The sequence below is a fragment of the Pavona decussata genome, unplaced genomic scaffold, assembly GCF_977016875.1.
Source record: "Pavona decussata unplaced genomic scaffold, jaPavDecu1.1 SCAFFOLD_27, whole genome shotgun sequence".
Lineage (NCBI taxonomy): Eukaryota > Metazoa > Cnidaria > Anthozoa > Scleractinia > Agariciidae > Pavona > Pavona decussata.
Window position 1 is genome coordinate 2,386,184 of NW_028145450.1, and position 19,733 is coordinate 2,405,916.

Below are 19,733 nucleotides of genomic sequence, written 5' to 3' on the forward strand. Positions count from 1 at the left end.
TGGCACTCAAAATTATCTTAGATCGGCGGAGCTTTTTTACATTTATGAATTCGCAAACATATCACTTCTTATCATCATTCTTGATTGATTGACTGACTGACTGACTGACTGACTGACTAATTGGCTGACTAATTTCAGTGTTTATTTTTTATTTATTTATCTATTTATTTAGTTTCGATCAAACATTTCATACAGGCAGTGTCTCACGTAAAATCCTATTTCTTGCGAAGATGGTTCCAATCAAAGTATTGTTACAAATATTTAGAGAGCAGATTTTGTCTGGAAGACTGACATTTACCCGTTTTATTGTCTAAGGTTTTTTGTTTGCCCCAGCCAGTCTCTCCCTCGTGTCTGTCGTGGTGTCGGATGGCAATTGCGCGTGACTATGAGCAATTAACAAGGAATTTAAAATATCATATTATGCTGCAGTCCCGACGGAAGCAAACCAAGGCTAGACAAAACACACTCTTAGCGAATATATGACCAAACTCCATGCTAAAAATATACAGCATACTGCATCTGTTCGTCGGCACGATATTCGTTTTATTTTTAACATGTTTTCGCTGAACGATAGTTTTGTTTAACAGTTTATACTTTTGCTTATCGCTACACAGCATGACATTTCAAATTCTTTGTTCATCAGTTCAAAGTCACGCGCTGTGACGTTGGAAAACATTTGAATTTGGGCCCGTCCGGAGCTTTGAAAAGGCATTTGGTAGAAAAGTGACTTCATGTTGGTTGAACATTCTACATCCTGCTGACGAGAGCCAACCAACTTGAAACAGCGGTCACCGTTACATTTTTGACTTTCGGTTTGGTCTCTATCAGGATATCGTGTTAAGGCCCCTTTAAACGGTTTCAACATTTGACTAACATTCGTTCAACAAAAGTTGAACGGATGTTGGGCAAATGTTGGACAAATGTTGAACGGAGTGTTCAAACGGCTTCAACATTTTCAACATTAATTTTCGAAAACAAGGGAAATGTTGAATCGATGTTGAATGAAAGTTTAAACCGATTTAAATTTGATTCAACACCCTTTCAACACGCTTACAACAAGCTTTCAACAAGCTTTCAACATTTTTTACGCTTTCAACTGAACTGAACGATGTTGAACGACCTGTTCAAACGCCCCCAACATTTGCTTCAACAAAGCGTTGAATGCATGTTAAACCAATTGTTGAAACCGTTTAAACGGGCCTTTATGTACAGCTCTCTACGTAGTATCAGCCTTGATTACTTCATTTGTATGTTTATACTTGGCTGGTTAGATTTCACACAGATCCTGCGTATACCACTAGCATTTACTTTTGCCTTCCTTTAATTTCTACTCCAGAAAATGACCATGACAAGTGATTAAAGATTTGTTTCTTAACCATTATTGCAGTATCAACTCAGGTCTTGCTCAGATAAAAAAAAAATGCTAGTATTGATGGAAAGTACTGGAAACTGATGTAAAGTATATGAAATGATTCATATATGAAATGCGGATGTAGATGAAAGTGAGAAGTGATCATCGCAGTGAATTTTCCAATTGATGCAATTGGAAATTAGAAGCCTGAAAAAAATTCAGGCTTCAACGGGATTCAATGTGTGGCTTCATAGCTCAGTTGGTAGAGCATCGCACCGGTAACGCGGAGGTCACGGTTTCGAATCCCGTTGAAGCCTGGATTTTTTTCAGGCTTCTAATTTCCAATTGCATAAATTGGAAAATTCACTGCGATGATCACTTCTCACTTTCAGTACCGGAAACTGTTGTGAACCACTTTAAAGTACATCAATATTTGCCTTCAAACAGAAACTATATATCTTTTCCCGCCTTTTCTCAGCAGTTAATTGGTCCGAGTGGTCCTGGGTCCTCGGACATGGGGAGGAAGTAATTGAGATAAGGTAGCCCCCTACACGAATTTGCATCGGTTATATGATCAAGATGATCATGATGTAGTCATTCGTCTCGGTTTACCAGCGGATGAGGACGTGCTTTTGCTCTTTTAAGGTAAGCCTTTAACGAATACAAGGATCCCCCTACCTCACACCCTCTTTTGATCTCTATCGTGTCTTGCTAGTTCTTTTGTTTGAAATTATGTGCCCCTACTACGTTTATTTACAATTTTTCCCGCTCGTTTGTTTCGTTTTTAAGCCTTGAAGTATTTTCGTACCGCGTGGCGGTAATTATTATTATTATTTTTTTTTTTCCGTTGCATGGCAAGATGAGAACTACACTTTCTGGCTGAAAAGTTCTCGTTTTATGTCATTCTTTCGTGCGTTGATTAGCTCTTGATCTTGATCGCGAGCTTTCAATACTTTTCACCTGAAACCGTACACATTTTTAATTACAGCGTTCACGAGCCTGTGCTCATGGCCATTTGGTCCAATCCTGGTTGTGTTGATTCTTTGCCCAGCAGAACGAGCTTAGGCAAGCCATTACTCACACGCACGGCATGACATCCTTAATAAGAATGGAAGAGAAAAGACAAAGGCCTGTTCCAAACGTCGCGCTACTGCCGTGCCGAACTAAATCCAAGAATTTAATTCGACTTAAACACGGCAGTAGCACGACGTTTGAAACCATTTAGTTCGGCAGGCTGAATTAAGTTCGGCACGACTATTTAGCACGGCAGTGGCACGGCAGGCCCTATTGTGCCGCACGGCAGTTGCGCGATTTGGTTTCAAACGGCGTGCTATTGACGTGCCGACCTAACTTCATAAATCATTTTAATGTATTTTGGGTTAATTTGCTCGTTCTATGCATTTCTTTATTTTAGAATTGGGCGCGACTGAATTAAATTTAACGTTTGAAACCGCTGCCGTGCTACTGCCGGGTCAAATTGCCGATTTAAGCTCGGCACGGCAGTAGCACGACGTTTGAAACAGGAAATATTAATAGAAAAAGGCTTTGTAGTCAAGAGGACTCTCTTGATACTCTGGCTAGAAATTTGTTTGCGGCGTGTAAATTTGTTTCTCGCAGAACAGGACGTTTTGGCTGTATCCTTCCTCAGGGTAAGCGATGAACGCATGACGAAAAAGTGAAAAAAAAATCACTAAATAGGAAATATTCAATAAAAGGAATCTAAGTATTCCTGACTGCCATCGTATCGGTCAAACGGATTATTGCCAATGTTAATCTCCAAATAGACTGCGAGCAGTTTCTCTTTTACTCGAAAACCAGGGGTAGAACGCAAACAACTGAGCAAGCACAAAATTCGAATCGTTTGAGTCCCGCGCGCGAACGGCAGGGTACCCCGAGGGCGCTGGAAAGCGAGCGAAAAGAGAAACTCTTTTCCCTTGCCTTCCGGCTCGCGTGGGCGACTCGCCCCTCAAATATCGTGCTTGTTTTTCCCCGTGGATGATGGATTAAATATAATTTGCAAAAGTAACGACATTTCTAACCAGCTGCTGAGCAACGCCTTTAAGCCAACGACACATTTAGCGATTTTATACGCCGATCGGCGAAAATCGCCAGGTGTGGTCGGCCGGTGCAGCAAATTGCGATTTTCGCCAATATCTGGCATATCAGATATCGGCGATTGAATTCGCCGTCATTCGCTAAGTCTGCCCGTTCCCACAATTTTCTACGGTCATACCTGTCATTCCAGTAAAGCCAACCCATCAGGTTGGGCAATTTTATCACGTCTTCTCAAAACTGCCACATTGCCGTAATCAAATCAATGATCAAATCGGCGTACAAAACCGCCAGGTATACCACTGGCTGTAGGTATCTCATTATCTCATATGTGTTAGAATATATCGTAGCGTTCACAAAACGATAGGCTAAATTGTTGTATACGCATTATCTCTGTCCGTACGTGCCTAGAACAAGACAAAACTTATAAAAAGAAGTTTTTTTTTCATACTCCATTTTTTCAGCGCCTCTAACATTCCACATACTTTTCTAAGACTTTTTTCCTCAATATACGCAACTGTTTGAACATTCTGTATTACAATCAACAATTTACAATTTTCCTTTTAGTTCCGTACTGAGGAATGCGAAAGTACTTTTTAACATGGTTAATGTCTCTCTTTCAAAATACACTAAAAGGTTACAAGATAGGACTAAGTTAAAGCTATTATACCTCCAAACTGTACGCGCGATTATAAAGACAAATTGAGACCATAAAATACAAACAGGAGGGACCCTGAGCAACATCAAGAAAATAATAGGTTTAATAACAAAAACAAAAACTCTGCACGTGCAACGCACTTGACACTGCACGACTAGGACGTGAAATTTCCTGCGGATCGGTGGGAAGTTTATGGAGAACCGCAAACACACGACGACGAATTTAGGTTGTTGCGGGGCTTAAAGCGCGCAAAAATCTAAAAATTTCAGTAACTTTTAGCGCTCGTAAAAAGAAACAGGATTCAATATTTCTAAAAAAAAAATTTCGAAAATGAGTTCTTCACAGATATGGAAATTTACCAAAAGAAAACAAATTGAAGGGTTAGGGGCACTTTAAGTTGCGTCCTGACTGCGAGGATCTTTCTTCTATTTGATATACGTTTTATAAGCTAAGATCCCGTTTGATATTGTCTGTAGCACCATGGTAACCATAAAACACAATATCCTGTTTGTCCTGTTTGAGGCTGCCTCGTTCATTTTACGCGTTATTGTTAATAGAGGGGGAAATGGTTTTAAGTTGTTAAATACGACCAAGAAAGTGGAGATGACGTCAGATGAATCACAAGACCACCGATTTATGATTGTTCAAATTTTGAGCTTGCTTTCTCGGCTGTCAGTGAGTTGCTATCGCGCCATAATTTTAGCCTCGGGTGCTATCAGTTAACAAATCGACGGCAATATTTCATGCGGTCTGTACTCTTATAGACCATAAAATGACATCAGAAAGTGTTCCAAACTCAAGTGGAACGTTCCACAGGCGAGTGGTTTCACTTTGAATATTTTATGGTGTCATTTTATGGTCTATGAGAGTATAAACCATAGAAAACTACCGTCGATTTTTTTTTTTTTTGACAAGGGAGCCGTTACATGTGACGTAATATTTATTAGCTGTACTCTTTTAGACGAGCAAATCAGCGCACGGAAGTTGACAGTTATTGCAATGTATAATTTAGTAAATAGTTCATGGTAGAAAGCCACCATTGGATCAAAGGTGTTTACATCGATAGAAATATTTTCTAACATTCAGTAGTTGCTACTAATTGATTGTGACAATGACAATTATCATAATCGTCATTATCGTCGTCATTGTAACGTCATGACGATGATGATGATGATGATGATGATGATGATGTAACCCGTTTCTCTTGTCCTTTCCAAATTGACAGAATAAAAGATGGATTTAAGGTTGATGATGGTTCTAGTGCTTGTACTACCTGCAGTTGCATCTGCTGCGGTCATAGGTATGTTACAAATGTATCCCACGCACAATGTATTTAAATGACTCTTTTTAGAAATAACACTGTTCAAGGAGGCTCCCAAGTGTGGTATAGGGTCAAGACAAAAACCAAGCTTGGAGAGGGGAGAGGGGGGGGGGGGGGGGGAAGAAAGTATTCTAGCAACAGACATGACCGGAAATTTTTTGTCTTTTTTTCTGTTTGAATGATATCTCAACATTTTTGATCACCTTCCATAATTTAACAAGGCTTACTAGCGCGAAGTTTTGTTAGTTCAGGAGCAAGTATCCTGTGTGGCTCACACTGTCGTTAAGAAACAACTTGCATCATCCTTATTGCTAAATGCAATTATTGAACGTTTACAGTGTGGCTCTTTTCTGCTAGCATATGCATCTCAAAACGTGTTAGGTGTGTGTGTGTGTTCAAATTCTCACACAAAAGATTTCAGTCCGAAAAAACAACCCCGTATGGTTACCGACCACTGTTATCTAATCCGAGTCAAAGCTATGTGTTTTGTTTAATCTGTCGAAAGAAAAGAAGAGGAGGTAGGGATAAAAAATGTCCAGGCGTGATAGTTAAAAATACAAAATTGCACTACTTTCAATCCCTGAATAAGACAATGAGGAAGCTAAACCTGTTGAACGGAGAGAAAGAGACACCACAGACAGATAGACAGACAGACAGACAGACAGAAAGACAGACAGAAAGACAGACAGACAGGCAGGCAGGAAGTTAAACAGACAGACATACAGAGACAGAGAAACAGAGAAAGAGAGAAGGAGAATTTAGACAAACAAGTTAATTGTTTACTGCAATACGGCGTTTCTTCAGTTACAAGCACACTGAGTCCAGGAAAGCTGTATGCAAATATCGACTGAACATAAATATCCCCTGAAGGATTCCAAGGACTACTCTGCCTTTAATTTGATTTTTAAGCTCAAAACCTTCCAGTCCTCTTCTCTCGCGGAAACAGTTTTGTAGATAGGGTGCATAAGATAATTTGAGCCATTTTTTTAAACAGGATGCATGGACCGTAATTCCAATTGCGCCTCATGGGCTCAATCTGGCGAGTGTGCCAATAATCCTCCTTACATGCTGGACAATTGCTGTCGGTCATGTCGTAAGTGACACATTAATGATTGCGTTATTGAATTATTGACTTTTTGTCTCACTGATCGATTAACAGACTGAATGGTTCTCGGACTGTTTGACTTTACCGCTGCTAACAAACTAATTGATTGATTGATTGATTGATTGATTGATTGATTGATTGATTGATTGATTGATTGATTGATTGATTGATTGATTGATTGACCGATTAACTAATTGTTTGGCTGGCTGGCTGGCTGACTGACTGACTGACTGACTGACTGACTGAATGAGATATTGTTTGATTTATTAACAAATTGATTACTGAATATATTAACTGCTTGACTGACTGGCTATTGATTGATCGATTGATTGATTGTTTGATTGATTGATTGATGAGAGCGAGTCAGCGATTGAGTTTCGGCCTGACTGAAATTTGTCTTTTTTTGTTTTTTCCTTGACCTCACTATGCAGAGCTGAGTAGGGAAGCGTTGGCGCCACGTTGCCAGAACAACTTTTTAAGCGAAATTTTCAGTCTCGACGGATCGGTACGGTAATACAGAGTCGAAGATGAACTTCTAGGTTCTGAGAGCTTAGCTATAGGTCACAAGAAATAAATGATGGTACAAATATGACGCAATAATATTTTGATCATGAGAATATTAACGTGGGGACACAAAACAACGTTTAACTTGCATTTTCTCTAACCTCTGTCAGGTTGCCAGGATTGGATCGACAGCCGAAACTGCTACCAGTATCAATCAATATGTTTCGATCGAGGGTTTTCAGTCTTTAAAATGTTCCTGCTCTTCAACTGCAAGAGGACGTGTCGAGTGTGCTAGAAACCAAACAACTGATGCCTGCGAGTACGCAGTTAAGGATGACGATTTCCATTTTACACAGTTTTCTATTGGGCTCATATCAGGAACGTGTCCAAGACAGATTAAGTAAAAGCTTTAGTGAGTTGCATGTGATTGCATAAATTCAATGACCAACGGTTGTATTACTTGTGTTCTTAACTAAATAAAATGAACATGGCTAACCTTGAACATCCTATCTTTTCAATGCCTTGCTTTGCACGCTTTCTGATTAAAATTATGAGAACATAACAAATACCTCGTACCTCGTGTAGAACAAGGCCACTACAAAAGTAAGAGCCGGAAGGGCTAAACGCGTTCAAACCCGATACGTTAACCTTATTGTTGTTTTGAAAGGCTACTCCAATGAAGTTTGACGAGTGCACTTGTACGGGAAGATTAGATTAATTAAAGATAATGGTCGTCTAAAAAGCCGTGATATATAATTTAGTACATCTACTTATTACTTATACAGTTGCAGTCGATAAATATGACTACCTTATGCCATGAACAAACCTGTGTTTAAGTTACATAAACTATACATTTGTTTATTTAAAAGAGGGTATATGTATGTTTTGAACGTGTTTAGCCCTTACGGCTCTTGCTTCTGTAGTGACCTTGTTCCAGAGGACAATTCCTCTGCATTGCACTGAATTTTGTCGTCTGGGGATATGCAAAGAAATTGTGGAATTTCTCAGTTCATAATAGCGCAAATCAGATACATTAACAAAAATATTTCTCAGATATCTGATCTTTCTTAGCATAGGTCAATAAATGTGATAACAAAATTATTTCAGGCTATTTTACAGTTGCGTGCTCAGTGAGCTGGTCTTTGAGCGCAAGCGAAGTTAGAGTTGTCTTCGTTTTAAATGATACAAACCTGGGCATATACTTCATGGTAAAGAAAGGGTGACTATATGGAGGTTAGGGTTAACGTTATGTGGGTGACTATATGGCACCTTACCATGAATTACTTGATACTACGGTAAATGTAACAAGTTAACATCTAAGAACAACATGATTTTCGAATCGGAAGAGTACTTAGGTTTGTATCATAGTGGCCTAAATTCAGGCCTTACTATGCACACAACTGCAAGATGGGCACAGGACAGTAAAGACAAAGATTTTAAAGAAAACAAAATATAATGAAGACAATACAAATACTATAACGGGCAAGGGGGCGCTTTTGTTTCGTTTTGTTTTGTTTTATTTTGTTGTTAAAGGAAGGGGTTCACATTTCAGCACATGAGCATGAATCTAAATACTTTTTTCTCTTTCTTATCAACTTTATGGCCTTAAAATTCCCACTCACATGTACTTCAGTAATCACATTCTTTCATTAGTCCAAGCAAAATGACCAAAATTCACAGAAAATGTTAATAAAATGTTATCATATTGTCGATATTGAATTTAGCGTTGACCCGTAGGATTTATTCTTCGGTTGATGTGTTTACACTTATTTGCATGCGAAATAACGTAATCATATTAAAAAATTACCACTCGAGTTACCTATTCCCTTCCGAATGGTTCATAAACAACGGATTAAATTAAACTAGACTACGAGTAGTCCCCAATTTTTCCTCCGGGATAGTAGGGCGAGCGAAACGCGAGCGCGCGTGAAAATCACCCCACGCGAGAAAAGGCGACACGCGGCGGGGAGAGAGAAATATCATTTTTCTCTCTCCCCACCGCGTGTCGCCTTTTCTCGCGTGGGGTGATTTTCACGCGCGCTCGCGTTTCGCTTGCCCTACTATCCCTGAGGAAAAATGGAAGACTACTCGTAGTCTAAAATTAAACAGGCTTGGGTCATAGCGAGCAAAGGCGAAAAAGTATTTTGAATCATGGACATGCGCAGAACCGTAAACCCCTCGATTTAACGTTGTTGTTGTTTTTTTTTTTAATCTCTTATGTCCCCCTCCAAAGTCAATGCAGCCAAACTGAACCCAACAACAACAACAACAGCAAAGGAAATGGTAAAAGTTACTCAGACTAACTAAAAGTAAAGTGAAAGCTCGCTAAAAATGCCAAGACTTTTATCTAAACCGGCTTTTGTATAACGCTAAGAGACACAGTCCACCTACTTGATATATATAGGTTCAAATTTTGCAACAGAGAACAATTGAAACAATATATAACTATGAATATAATAATCTGCACATTCAGTTAAAGACTACAGAGTTGCACGCTTTATCTACGCTTAGATACGCGAAGTTGCACCAAACTACATTGCAAAGACCTTGGCTTAATCGTATTGTCGGATTCCAGGGTAAATAATACATGGTAAGATAAGGGTGACTATATGGAGGATTAGAGTTAGGGTTAGGGTTAGGTTACGGTTGGGGTTAGAGTTGAGGTTATGTGGGTAACTATATGTTACCTTACCATGAATTACTTGCCGATTCCAGGAGAATAAAAATGATGGGATCTTAGGAATCAGAAGGCGTGGCAAACTACCAGGAACGCTGCTGCCCACAAAGTAGGGAGCGGCGCAAAGAAAATTGCGGTGCATCTGGGATTTTTCCAATTCCTTCCTTTACTGTCTATACATCAGTCAATTCTAGCTGTGCCTATCCCCCCCGGGGCATTTGACCATCACACTATTTACAGTGGTCTTACCCATAGTGACTATAAAAGAGACTCAACCATGAATTCATTGTCAGTCCGCTGAAGCAGACAGCTTTTCCCAACATGTCTCATTGTCCTCTCCTACTACGCCTGTTTTACCTGAACTCTAAACTCCTTCTGGCCGCTTTTAGTTCCCTTCCCTCCCTCCCTCATACTAACTTTCGCTTCTTTGTTTGAAAAGTGGCCGCCAGACCTCCGTAACTCAGAGCAGTGCAAGCAAGACCGCTGTAAGTAGGATACCCTGTCGCTTCTTTTAATGGCTAATTCATGGGAGCAAATTCAGTCATTTTCTTGTTGAATACGTCTAGATATGACATAAATGGGACGCTAGAGCTGCAGGATGCCCCTATTTTTACACTAACTACGAGAAACAAGACCAAGCTGGGACAACATTTGGCCTGAATTGTCTTAGATTTTATTGAAAGTAAGTCGAGAAACGACGAAAATAAACATTTTTGAGCCACTACCCCGGGGCATTTGAACAACTTTTCTGTCCCGGCCGTGGGACATTTGCCAGTTTATTTTCAGAAAATCGGGGGTCAGTGCGGGGGCGAGCACTGTTAGAATTGACTGATGCATTAGACGCACGTATTGTAATTTACGCTGCGGCGCTCTCTACTATCTAAACGCCTGTAACTATGCTATGTTGGCGTATAGTTGTCATCTCAAGCTGATCTCCCACACAAACAAAACATCTACTGCAACTTTCAATTAACGTGAAGTTTCAGGACAATAGTATTGGCCTCATTGTTACGAACGTTTATCTATTGAAACTACGAATCGCGAGTCTTACATAAAAAAATATATAATATAAATTTCTCTTGAATCACGACTAGATTGTATATAAATATATGTTTTCTCGGATGGTGTGTTCAATTTTCTTCATTTCACAGATAACGAAAAAAAACCCTCCAGATCCTGTATTTCCGTTTCATTTGTAGAATGATGTAAAAAGTAAAACTATCTAAACACTACCAAAGTTGGATCTCATCTGAAGTGGAAAATGAAAAACTGAAACAAAAGCAATTAAATTTATATTGTACCACATGGTAATCTAGCATTCTAATTCAGAATGTTTATACTGTTATTAATAGAGCGGTTTTCCTTTGAGTGTCGTAAAACCGAGCTCAAAGTATTCACTCTAACCAATCAGAGAAGATGTAAACATTGCAATGAGCCAATCAGAATTCGAGGCCAATACGCAATACTGTCGCCAAGCGCGGGAAAAACTCTTGCGAGCAAGGCACCAATTGGTTTTAGATTTGTTTCTCATTGGCTGAGAAATTGGTGCGAGCATTACCAACCAATCACACAGAGTAGTAAATTAAGCGAAACCAAAGCAAACGCAAAATTATTTTCGGCACTCAATTGAAAGCCGCTCTGAAAGGGATCAGGCTGTTTAGGTCATTCATTTGCCTACGCAAGCCGAGATTGTGGGGGTGGAATTGGACAAACAACAAAAATTATAAAGCTGTGTAACAACATATGACACCATGTGGCGTTAAACTTGCACCTGCACAACCTTGTTTTTTTTCTTTTTTTCACCTTCTAAAATACCCGTACTTTCATTTTTTGCGTGGAGGTCTTACTGTTTGTTTGTAAAGAAAGAGTCAGCTTATAACGGATGGATTTCCTAAAGCTGATGTCTAATCAGAGGGAAAGATTCGGTTTATCCAAAGCAAAGCTACATGACTAAAGAACATTTCTTTAAAGGTACACATGTAGGCTTGAAATTTAAGCTTGCCTGTAAACAGGAGCCTAATTAGAGCGAGTTTAGATTGCACGGCAAAATCGGCTGGAACCTCTCTCCTCCGTAGACTGAGGCTTCTTTCGGTTCGAGTGAAAAAATAAGAAGGATATAAAGAGGAGCGCAGGGATCGAGCTGCTCTGGGGAGGAGAAGGGCTAGGTAGCGGTAGAGCTGGTGGTGCGAGGCTGAGGATCAGTACACACGCTCTCAGATTTTTTGTATCCTTAGAAGTGTTGACATGCAGGCTTTGTTGAGAACGTAACTTGGCCAGCAAACAATAACAGCCTGGCTTAGAAAGGTACCAGTAGTTTTTGTTTGAGTGTGTATTTTATTTGCACTTATCCCCGATAACATCACAACGGTCTTCGGAATCTCGCATATGCAGCTGCTTCTTTTTTTTTTTCTTTTTTTTTTTTTTCAAAATAGTGTCGTTACTCAAAACAAGCAAATTAGACAATTTTTTGTCAGTTTTTTTAAATATCTTTCAGTTTACGAGGTAATCAAATATTTAAGCGTGTTTTCTTTTCAGTTTTTTTCTTAAATTGATGAGTTTGTAAGTTTTGACTTTTCTAAGAAGACATTTCAAATATCTGTCTGACAGAATCTCAGTAAAATACAGGGTTCTATAAATTTGCGAAAAATAAAAGAACCCGATGAGGTTTACTTCAATTCATTCAACGTAAAGTTGAATGAGTTGTTTTTTAACTTGAACTGACCAGATGTGTGAGGTTGATATAAACAAAATAAAATAAATTCATTCCTAGCGAGGGTGACACCACCTCAAGACAAGTTAATTTAAAACTGATCCCTTGGAAAACTAATTAAGAAAACAATGAATATTTTCAATGAAGAAAACCTGAATTTTTTTTTCTAAAACAAAACGCAGTTTTCGATCGGCGAAAACCTTCTTGGAACCTCCAATAATGAATGTTGTTTGCTTGTTTTCCTTTGATTATTTATTTATTATTTTTGTTTTCGTTTGTTTGTTTTCAGACCTCCGGGTCTAATATGTGCCGATCTTAAATCTAAATTCAAACTAAAAGTTAAAAGTTCATCAAATTTTATAGTGATAATTAAAATCGCATTTGCAAACCTCCTTCACGGTGGTGACTTCCTAGATGTTTTATATACATGAATTATTTAAATTGACTTTGAAATTCTCCAAGGACTCCTGCCACCTTTCAGATTAGCACAGTCTTACAACATACACTGCAGAGTTAATTCTCCTCTCCATTATTCTGATATGCAATCTGTCCAATGTTAAAATGATCCCGGCATATATACGAGAAATACATAGAAAGGAAAGTCGCAGCTTAGTTACATTGTGAAGATTATGGCTGCACTGTGCTATAAAATACACCAAAAACAAAGCGTCACAAAATGGCGGCACACAGGTTTGCACATTAGCCACTGTCTAAAGGATAATATATCTCCAGTACCTTGAAATCAACCTAATTGCTTCTTCTTCTTCTTCTTCTTCTTCTTCTTCTTCTTCTTCTTCTTCTTCTTCTTCTTCTTCTTCTTCTTCTTCTTCTTCTTCTTCTTCTTTTTCTTCTTCTTCTTCTTCTTTTTCTTCTTCTTCTTCTTCTTCTTCTTCTTCTTCTTCTTCTTCTTCTTCTTTTTTTATTTTTTTTTGGCATTTTTAATTTACACTGACCTATTTATCAGCCCGATTAGTCGGTTCAATTCCATGGGCCAATTCCAATTTACACCGATTACGATTTCTTGACCGATTTTTTTTCCTGTTTGTGTACCGTGCGGTGATGAATCGGCCTGATTCAAAAGAGATTCTATGGCACGTACGTACTGTCACAGATGTTTACAAAAATCGGAATTGAATCGTCCACCCATTCATTTTCTTTATCAAATTGAGCCAAATCGACCAGATTAACAAATCCGTGCAAATAAGCCTTAAGAACATTGTCAGTGCGGATAAAGAGCTTAAAATATATGTGAAAAAACAAGGGATTTAATCGCATAAATTTCAAATCATTCAGTTCAAGGACTTTCCAAGAAACAACAACAGAAATGGTGTTCACACATCCTTTACAAATCATCGCGGTACTAGCTCTGGTTCTGTGCAAAGTAGCGACTCAGCAATGTGGAAGCGAATACTCCATCTTGGGCATGAAACTTGAAAGGCATACGTTTAAGGAAATGATAAATTCCATCGCAACACAGTGCTTGGAAGCTTGTAACCATGACATCATATGCCAAAGCTTCAATTACGTCATTTCCCAAACGAAGTGTGAACTGAACAATCGCACCAAGGAGGCCAGGCCTGGTTATTTTCGTCCTGACCCGGACAGATACTATTATGGACTAGTGAAAAATAGAGGTAAAATTAAGATGCAATATAATATCAAAATGCTCATTTTTTTCTTGTTTTGTTTTCTTCATGCTTTTGTTTTTGTTGTTGTTGTTCTTTTGTTTTTCCTCATTTTTCCGTGCTATCACCTTAGCCAGGGTAGCTACCACAAAGTTGGTGCCAGAAATTAGGGCGCTTTCCGGCCAGACCGATCAGTTCGAAAACGGAATTTAGCCAAGGTCCGTAAACGGCTCGGGAATAAATTAATTATTTACCTGGTTTTATTTACCGTGAAAGTATTAATTTTATCCCCAACGTGTACATCCACTTCAAAAATACACATAATAAGGGAAGTAGAGAGCGGTACAACGTAGAATTACGTTTAAGAGTGTACTATATTTCGGCTGGCCAATTCAAACCACTCTAAAACGTAATTCTACGTTGTATCGGTCTCCGCTTCTCTATGATCATTTGTATTTGTTAAGCCGATCAGATCAACAATTGATCCAACGTATACCAGCAGGATTATTGTCCACGGTTGTTGCTTAGACTTTACTCAAAAATACACAAAATTCTTTCTAGTGCCCATTGGTTCCCTTCCTAAAGTACCTGCAGAATCATGCAAAGAAGTAAAGGCGAGTGAAGGAGGGCAAGCGGCCAGTGGCAAATATTGGCTGAATTCCATAAAAACATGGTCAGGAATGTCCGTACTAGCTTACTGTAACATGAAGACAGAAGGTGAAGTAAACTATAGGTGGTTTTCACCTCACACATCGTAACGCAAGTGAAAAAATAGAATCCTTAACCATTCAATAGATAAAGTCAAGAAATTGATATGCTGTAGAAGAGTGATACATAAACAACGTGTGAAAGCTACAGGGCTGTGCGATATCTCCTAATCGAGTTATTCGAGAAAATGTACCACGGAAAATTACAGAGTTTAGTATGGGACGCCATGTTGGTGCCCTGTCTGATGGGCACCAACATGGCGGCCGGAAACCAGCAAAAACATCTGGAGTTTACCTTGGCTATTTCAAAGCCTTTCTTCTCTCTGCTGAACTTTCACACATTGACATTAACGCTTCTATTACATGTTAGCTGATCAGAGGCGAGGCGAATCGATGTTTTCATGTACGTGACATGTTTAGAGCTGCAATCCTTCTGTCACGCACTGCGCAAAAATCTAAAATTCAAACTGCTCTATTTTCAAAACAAAGAATGCTATCCTGCTGAAAACAAGCTAGCCGATGGAAATTTAGATTTTCTTATATGTGATGAAGATAAAAACCCAAAATTGTGTTTAGTTGTGAATTTCAGTTTTTTATGACGTCATGTGAAAACCAAGAATCGATAGCGATCACTTTATTTCAGGATAAAGAGATATATATATATTTTTCATACTTGAAAAAGAAAATCCGTGTTCTCCCGACAGGAGTCGAACTTAAGTTCGACTCCTGGTCGGAGAACTCGGATTTTCGTATTCGGAGTAAGCCTGTGTCATTTAGGACGGTGCCTACTTTTGTTACTGCGCATACGTTCTGCGCGTCTAGAGATACTCGGGTTTCCTATGGGTGGTGGCTACTAATACAGGACTATTTTGCGCGGTTTAAAACTATGCGGAGAAAACAGAACGTAGCAAGTGCTCTTGTTATCCAAAAGGAAAATTCGAGGTAACCATGCAGTTTTCAGAGATAATAAGGCTTCAAAATGGAAAAAAACGCTTTACATTGCTTTATATTTTACTGCTTTTTTGGATTATTGTTGGTTAATCATCTCTGAAAAATGCGTGGTTACCCCCAATTTTCTTTATGGATTCCAATAGCCCTTGCTAAAATCTGCTTTCCCCACATAGTCATAAACCACGCAAAAACACTTCTGTATTATAGTAGGCACCGCCTTAACTGAATAAAATCTATCATTTATTCACATTATTTCTTTCAATGCGCAACATAATTTTAATTTCAAAGTATTGAGCACTTCAGTGTCATTTGAGGACACTACACCAAACAACTGAAAGAAATTCAGGCGCCGGGGTGGTGTACCACCGGCTAGCAAATGTATTTCGGTCGAGCATCGTCCGTCTAAGTGCGTGTTTAAAGTGGCGCGCGGTCATGCATTTGGTCCCTCAAAGTATAAGTGCTGAAAAATGCTGTAAACTAGTGCCACCCACCTTTTTTAAATTGAGTTGTCGACCCAAAGTAACACATATCCCTACATTTAGAGCTTGCATTGTCGTCCGCTTCCCAATAAGAGGAGTTTTCATACGTGTGCGTTGGCTTGCTTCTTCACATGCGCAGTAAAATCCGGTTTTGACTTAATAGCATACAACCCGTCATGGGATTTTTGCTTTTCCACCATTGCAAAAACTTTCAAAAATATCGCAACAGACAGATTCTGTAATTGCTAAAAAAACGTTTGCAAATATAAAATTATCAGCTAACTTTCGATGAACGCTATTCAAACAGATGATAATATGATAACAGCTTCCTAAACTCTCCAACGGTGTTTTAAAACAATTGGATAAACGATTTCAAAGTGCTTCTCATCAACGCTGGCATGCGCGTGGGGAGACATAGACCTTTTGTAAATACTGTCCAATTGCCTTCTTCTGGTTTAGAAATAACAGATATCGACGAGTGTGCCAGCGGTATCCATGAATGTGTCAAGGATGTGAGTTCATGTATCAACACGGAGGGGTCTTATATATGTGGTGTTGCAAACCTGGTTACACGGGCGACGGTTTACGCACAGGTGATTATATATGAGGTTCTGCTATCAAAAGGCTCCACCAAAAATTGCTACCTCTATCAGAAAATGTCTAATCAAGTACCGTATTTAATGTAATGCCAATAAGGGAGTCATCACGAGATAGCTGATCAATCAACTAGAAACGTATTTCTGCGATCTCTTTGGTGTTTTGTCAAGTATATAATTAGAGAAGCCAAAATGATGTTATAAAGCTATAAAGCTATTCATAGGTGTGCAAATAAATACAAATCGTGATGGTAGAGGGAGAAATGCTGCGGATGCACTGCTATAAAGATGTTCAATCGCCGGTACCACACCTTTTGACCTCGTTTATGCTTTGTTTTATTTTATTTATTTTTTTATGTGGCCCTAAGGGAAGGGGAGGGTAGAGCACATGGAACTCAAAACCTTATGGACCTATTCAGCAGTGTATCTCCACTCTCCCTCCTCTGCAAGTAGAGGCCAATAGGAACGTGCGTCATGGTACCACGTCTGGGCCACTCCGCAAAATTGTCTTTTTTTTTTTTTCTTTTTTTTTTTTTGCTCGGAAGACCGATTGGCGATACCGCAAAACAACGCCTGTTTACTGAGGCTGAAGCCAAAAAAATTGCCAGTTATTCCTTTTCCAAACATTTATCAGCTATGGAACAATTACCATGAACTCCCATTTCCTGCTCAAGATGTCTGATGTGATAATTACAACTATATTTTGAATTTACTTTTTTGAATAAAAGCAATGTCTAGCTGTTGTATATTGAGTGGGTTGGGTGGGTGAGATCAAAATATTGACTCATAGCGGCTTTCAGTGGCGCCTCTACATGCTGACATCTGATTTCACCCCACAGAAGAATTGTAAACCGCCATGAGACTATGTGCTATGTGCAGTATTTTAAATGCATTACCATTGCCATTTAGATAATTTTGTTATTCTTTAATCCTTTTTTTGTTCCCTTGTGTTATTTTTAGTGGCTAACATAATTTCACGTCATATCAGATCAGCCCATGTTGAATGTCTCTACGTTTTATAGTCTCCCTCGCAGCCGTTCTGTGTCTCGTCACGCGACTCTCTCGAAGGAGCGTTGCGTGACAAGGCACAGAACGGCTGCGAGGGAGACTACGTTTTATTGTCTCGTTAAGATAATTTGTATTTTATCTCAAAGACAGAGAATCTTGCGATGATCTGCTGAGAAACCATTCAAAGGAAACTAGTGGAATTTACCAACTAACCGTTTACCCTAACGTATTTCAGGTGAGATTGAAGAGTACAATATATGTTTTAACGGGAAAAGTAAATTCTTTAGTTTTCTGAGAGGCAAATATGTGGTGGTTATTGATATTTTTCGATCTCCGAAAAACCTGCCAATAAAAAATTTGGTTGCCATGGTAACAGCAATTTCAGCGAACCCTTTATTACCATACCAAATTGCGTCATTTTTATGATATTAAGAAAAGCAGGAGAAAAATTATAATCCACTTCACCCTCCCTCCCCCCCCCCTACACACTCACGCCCACACACCCCACTCTACCACCCCCTCCCCTTCTCCTAGACACTCGTTTGAGCAGTGTGAGTTTCTTAATTTATTCAAACTTGTATCCTTGGAGGAAACGATTCCCTTTCGGTGCTGTAATAGTCGGATTGCATCGTATGGAGTTATTTTAAAACGTCGGCCTGGATATTTGTCAACAAAAGGTATGGAAATTGCAATATGCATACAACCAAGAGAAAATAATGAGAGAGAGAGGGAGATCCCCAGTATAGGCCTTCTGATGTGTAAATTGCGCTTAAGCTATTTTTAGACGTCGTAAAGAAAGTCTCTTTCCCGAGACCTCCGCAAACGTATCTAGAAGCCTGTATATGCCACTTATAGGAAAACAATACTGAATAGTCAACCGCTGCCATTACACAATGCGACGTTGACACGCTCCATTGACTCTTCTTGTGACGACACACTGACCGTTTGCAGACGTCTCGGGAAACCAACTTCCGTTTGGACGACGTCTAAAAATAAATTAAGTGAAATTCACATATCTCAGTCAACGCCCCTAGTTTTCTTCTCTGTCCCTTACTTTCTCTTAAAACAACTGAGTCACTCTAGATCTGAGAAGTATATTTAATTCCCAGGTATACTGCCACATGGCGGCTGATGGCAAAGGTTGGACTCTCGTCGCTCGATTCTCAAACAATGACGCCAAACACTGGATGTAGAAGAATGGGGGATGGTGGTATGATAGGAGTGTGGCAACTGGAGAACTAACCGACCCGTCGAGCAACACTGACATGATCTCACCGGCGTTCTGGCTGGTCAGCGGCAATAAGTTCAAGATCACGCGCAGTGATGACTCTCAGCACACCGCTCTGTTGCAGACCACAGGTAATTGTCTGGGTGGGCAGACATTCAGATCGAAAATCACAAGCTACGGTAACTTCAGAAATGGCGCCATTTGGGCCAGTGACAGGTGTCTCGGCTCCTGCACCGTGAAATACGAAGGCCAATATCAAACAACCAACGGCTTTCAACAAGCAAGATGCAACGGTGATATCCAAAGAGCCAACAAGATCGACTTCTGGTGTGACTATAAAGAAGGAGACGGTTCTGTGATGATGATTGGCGGAGGAGGAAAAGGTTGTGCACGTGCTGATCACGGGATCGGGGTAACAGAGGCTAATAAGGGCGCTTTCAGTAATCAAGATGAAAAATATGATTTCGGAACTGTGCCACCTAAATCTTCATCTCACAAGTACTCTCTTAATCTTTGGGTTCTTTAAGGACGGTGCTAGTCTGAAATGTCAGCCGTCTCCTCCCCCTAACCCACAGGGGCCCCTGTGGGTTAGGGGGAGGAGACGGCTGACATTTCAGACTGGGAAGGTGCCTACTTTTGTTACTGTGCATACGTTCTGCGCATCTCGAGATACTCAGGTCTCCTATGGGTGGTGCCTACTAATACAAGGATATATTTTTTCGCGTTTTACGTGTAAAACTATGCGGAGAAAGCAAAACTTA

At 39.6% G+C, this 19,733-nt stretch overlaps 1 protein-coding gene and 1 long non-coding RNA gene across 2 annotated transcripts; both read left to right on the forward strand.

The window, feature by feature from the left end:
* The first annotated feature begins 1,913 nt into the window (after positions 1-1,913).
* On the forward strand, positions 1,914-7,493 carry LOC146485309 (uncharacterized). The gene is made up of 4 exons (XR_014863449.1): positions 1,914-1,996; positions 5,287-5,361; positions 6,377-6,475; positions 7,162-7,493. It is a non-coding gene; the product is annotated as an uncharacterized LOC146485309 (long non-coding RNA).
* A 10,396-nt stretch (positions 7,494-17,889) lies between these two features.
* LOC146485310 (uncharacterized) lies at positions 17,890-19,498 on the forward strand. Its single transcript, XM_085103562.1, has 2 exons — positions 17,890-17,979; positions 18,854-19,498. The coding sequence occupies exon 2, from the start codon at positions 19,010-19,012 to the stop codon at positions 19,496-19,498; it is 489 nt and encodes a 162-aa protein (XP_084959688.1). The 5' UTR covers positions 17,890-17,979; positions 18,854-19,009.
* Positions 19,499-19,733: the final 235 nt, after the last annotated feature.

What these genes read in the sequence shown, in the direction of transcription:
- LOC146485310 (XM_085103562.1), top strand. Translation starts at nt 19,010, where the DNA reads ATGATCTCACCGGCGTTCTGGCTGGTCAGCGGCAATAAGTTCAAGATC.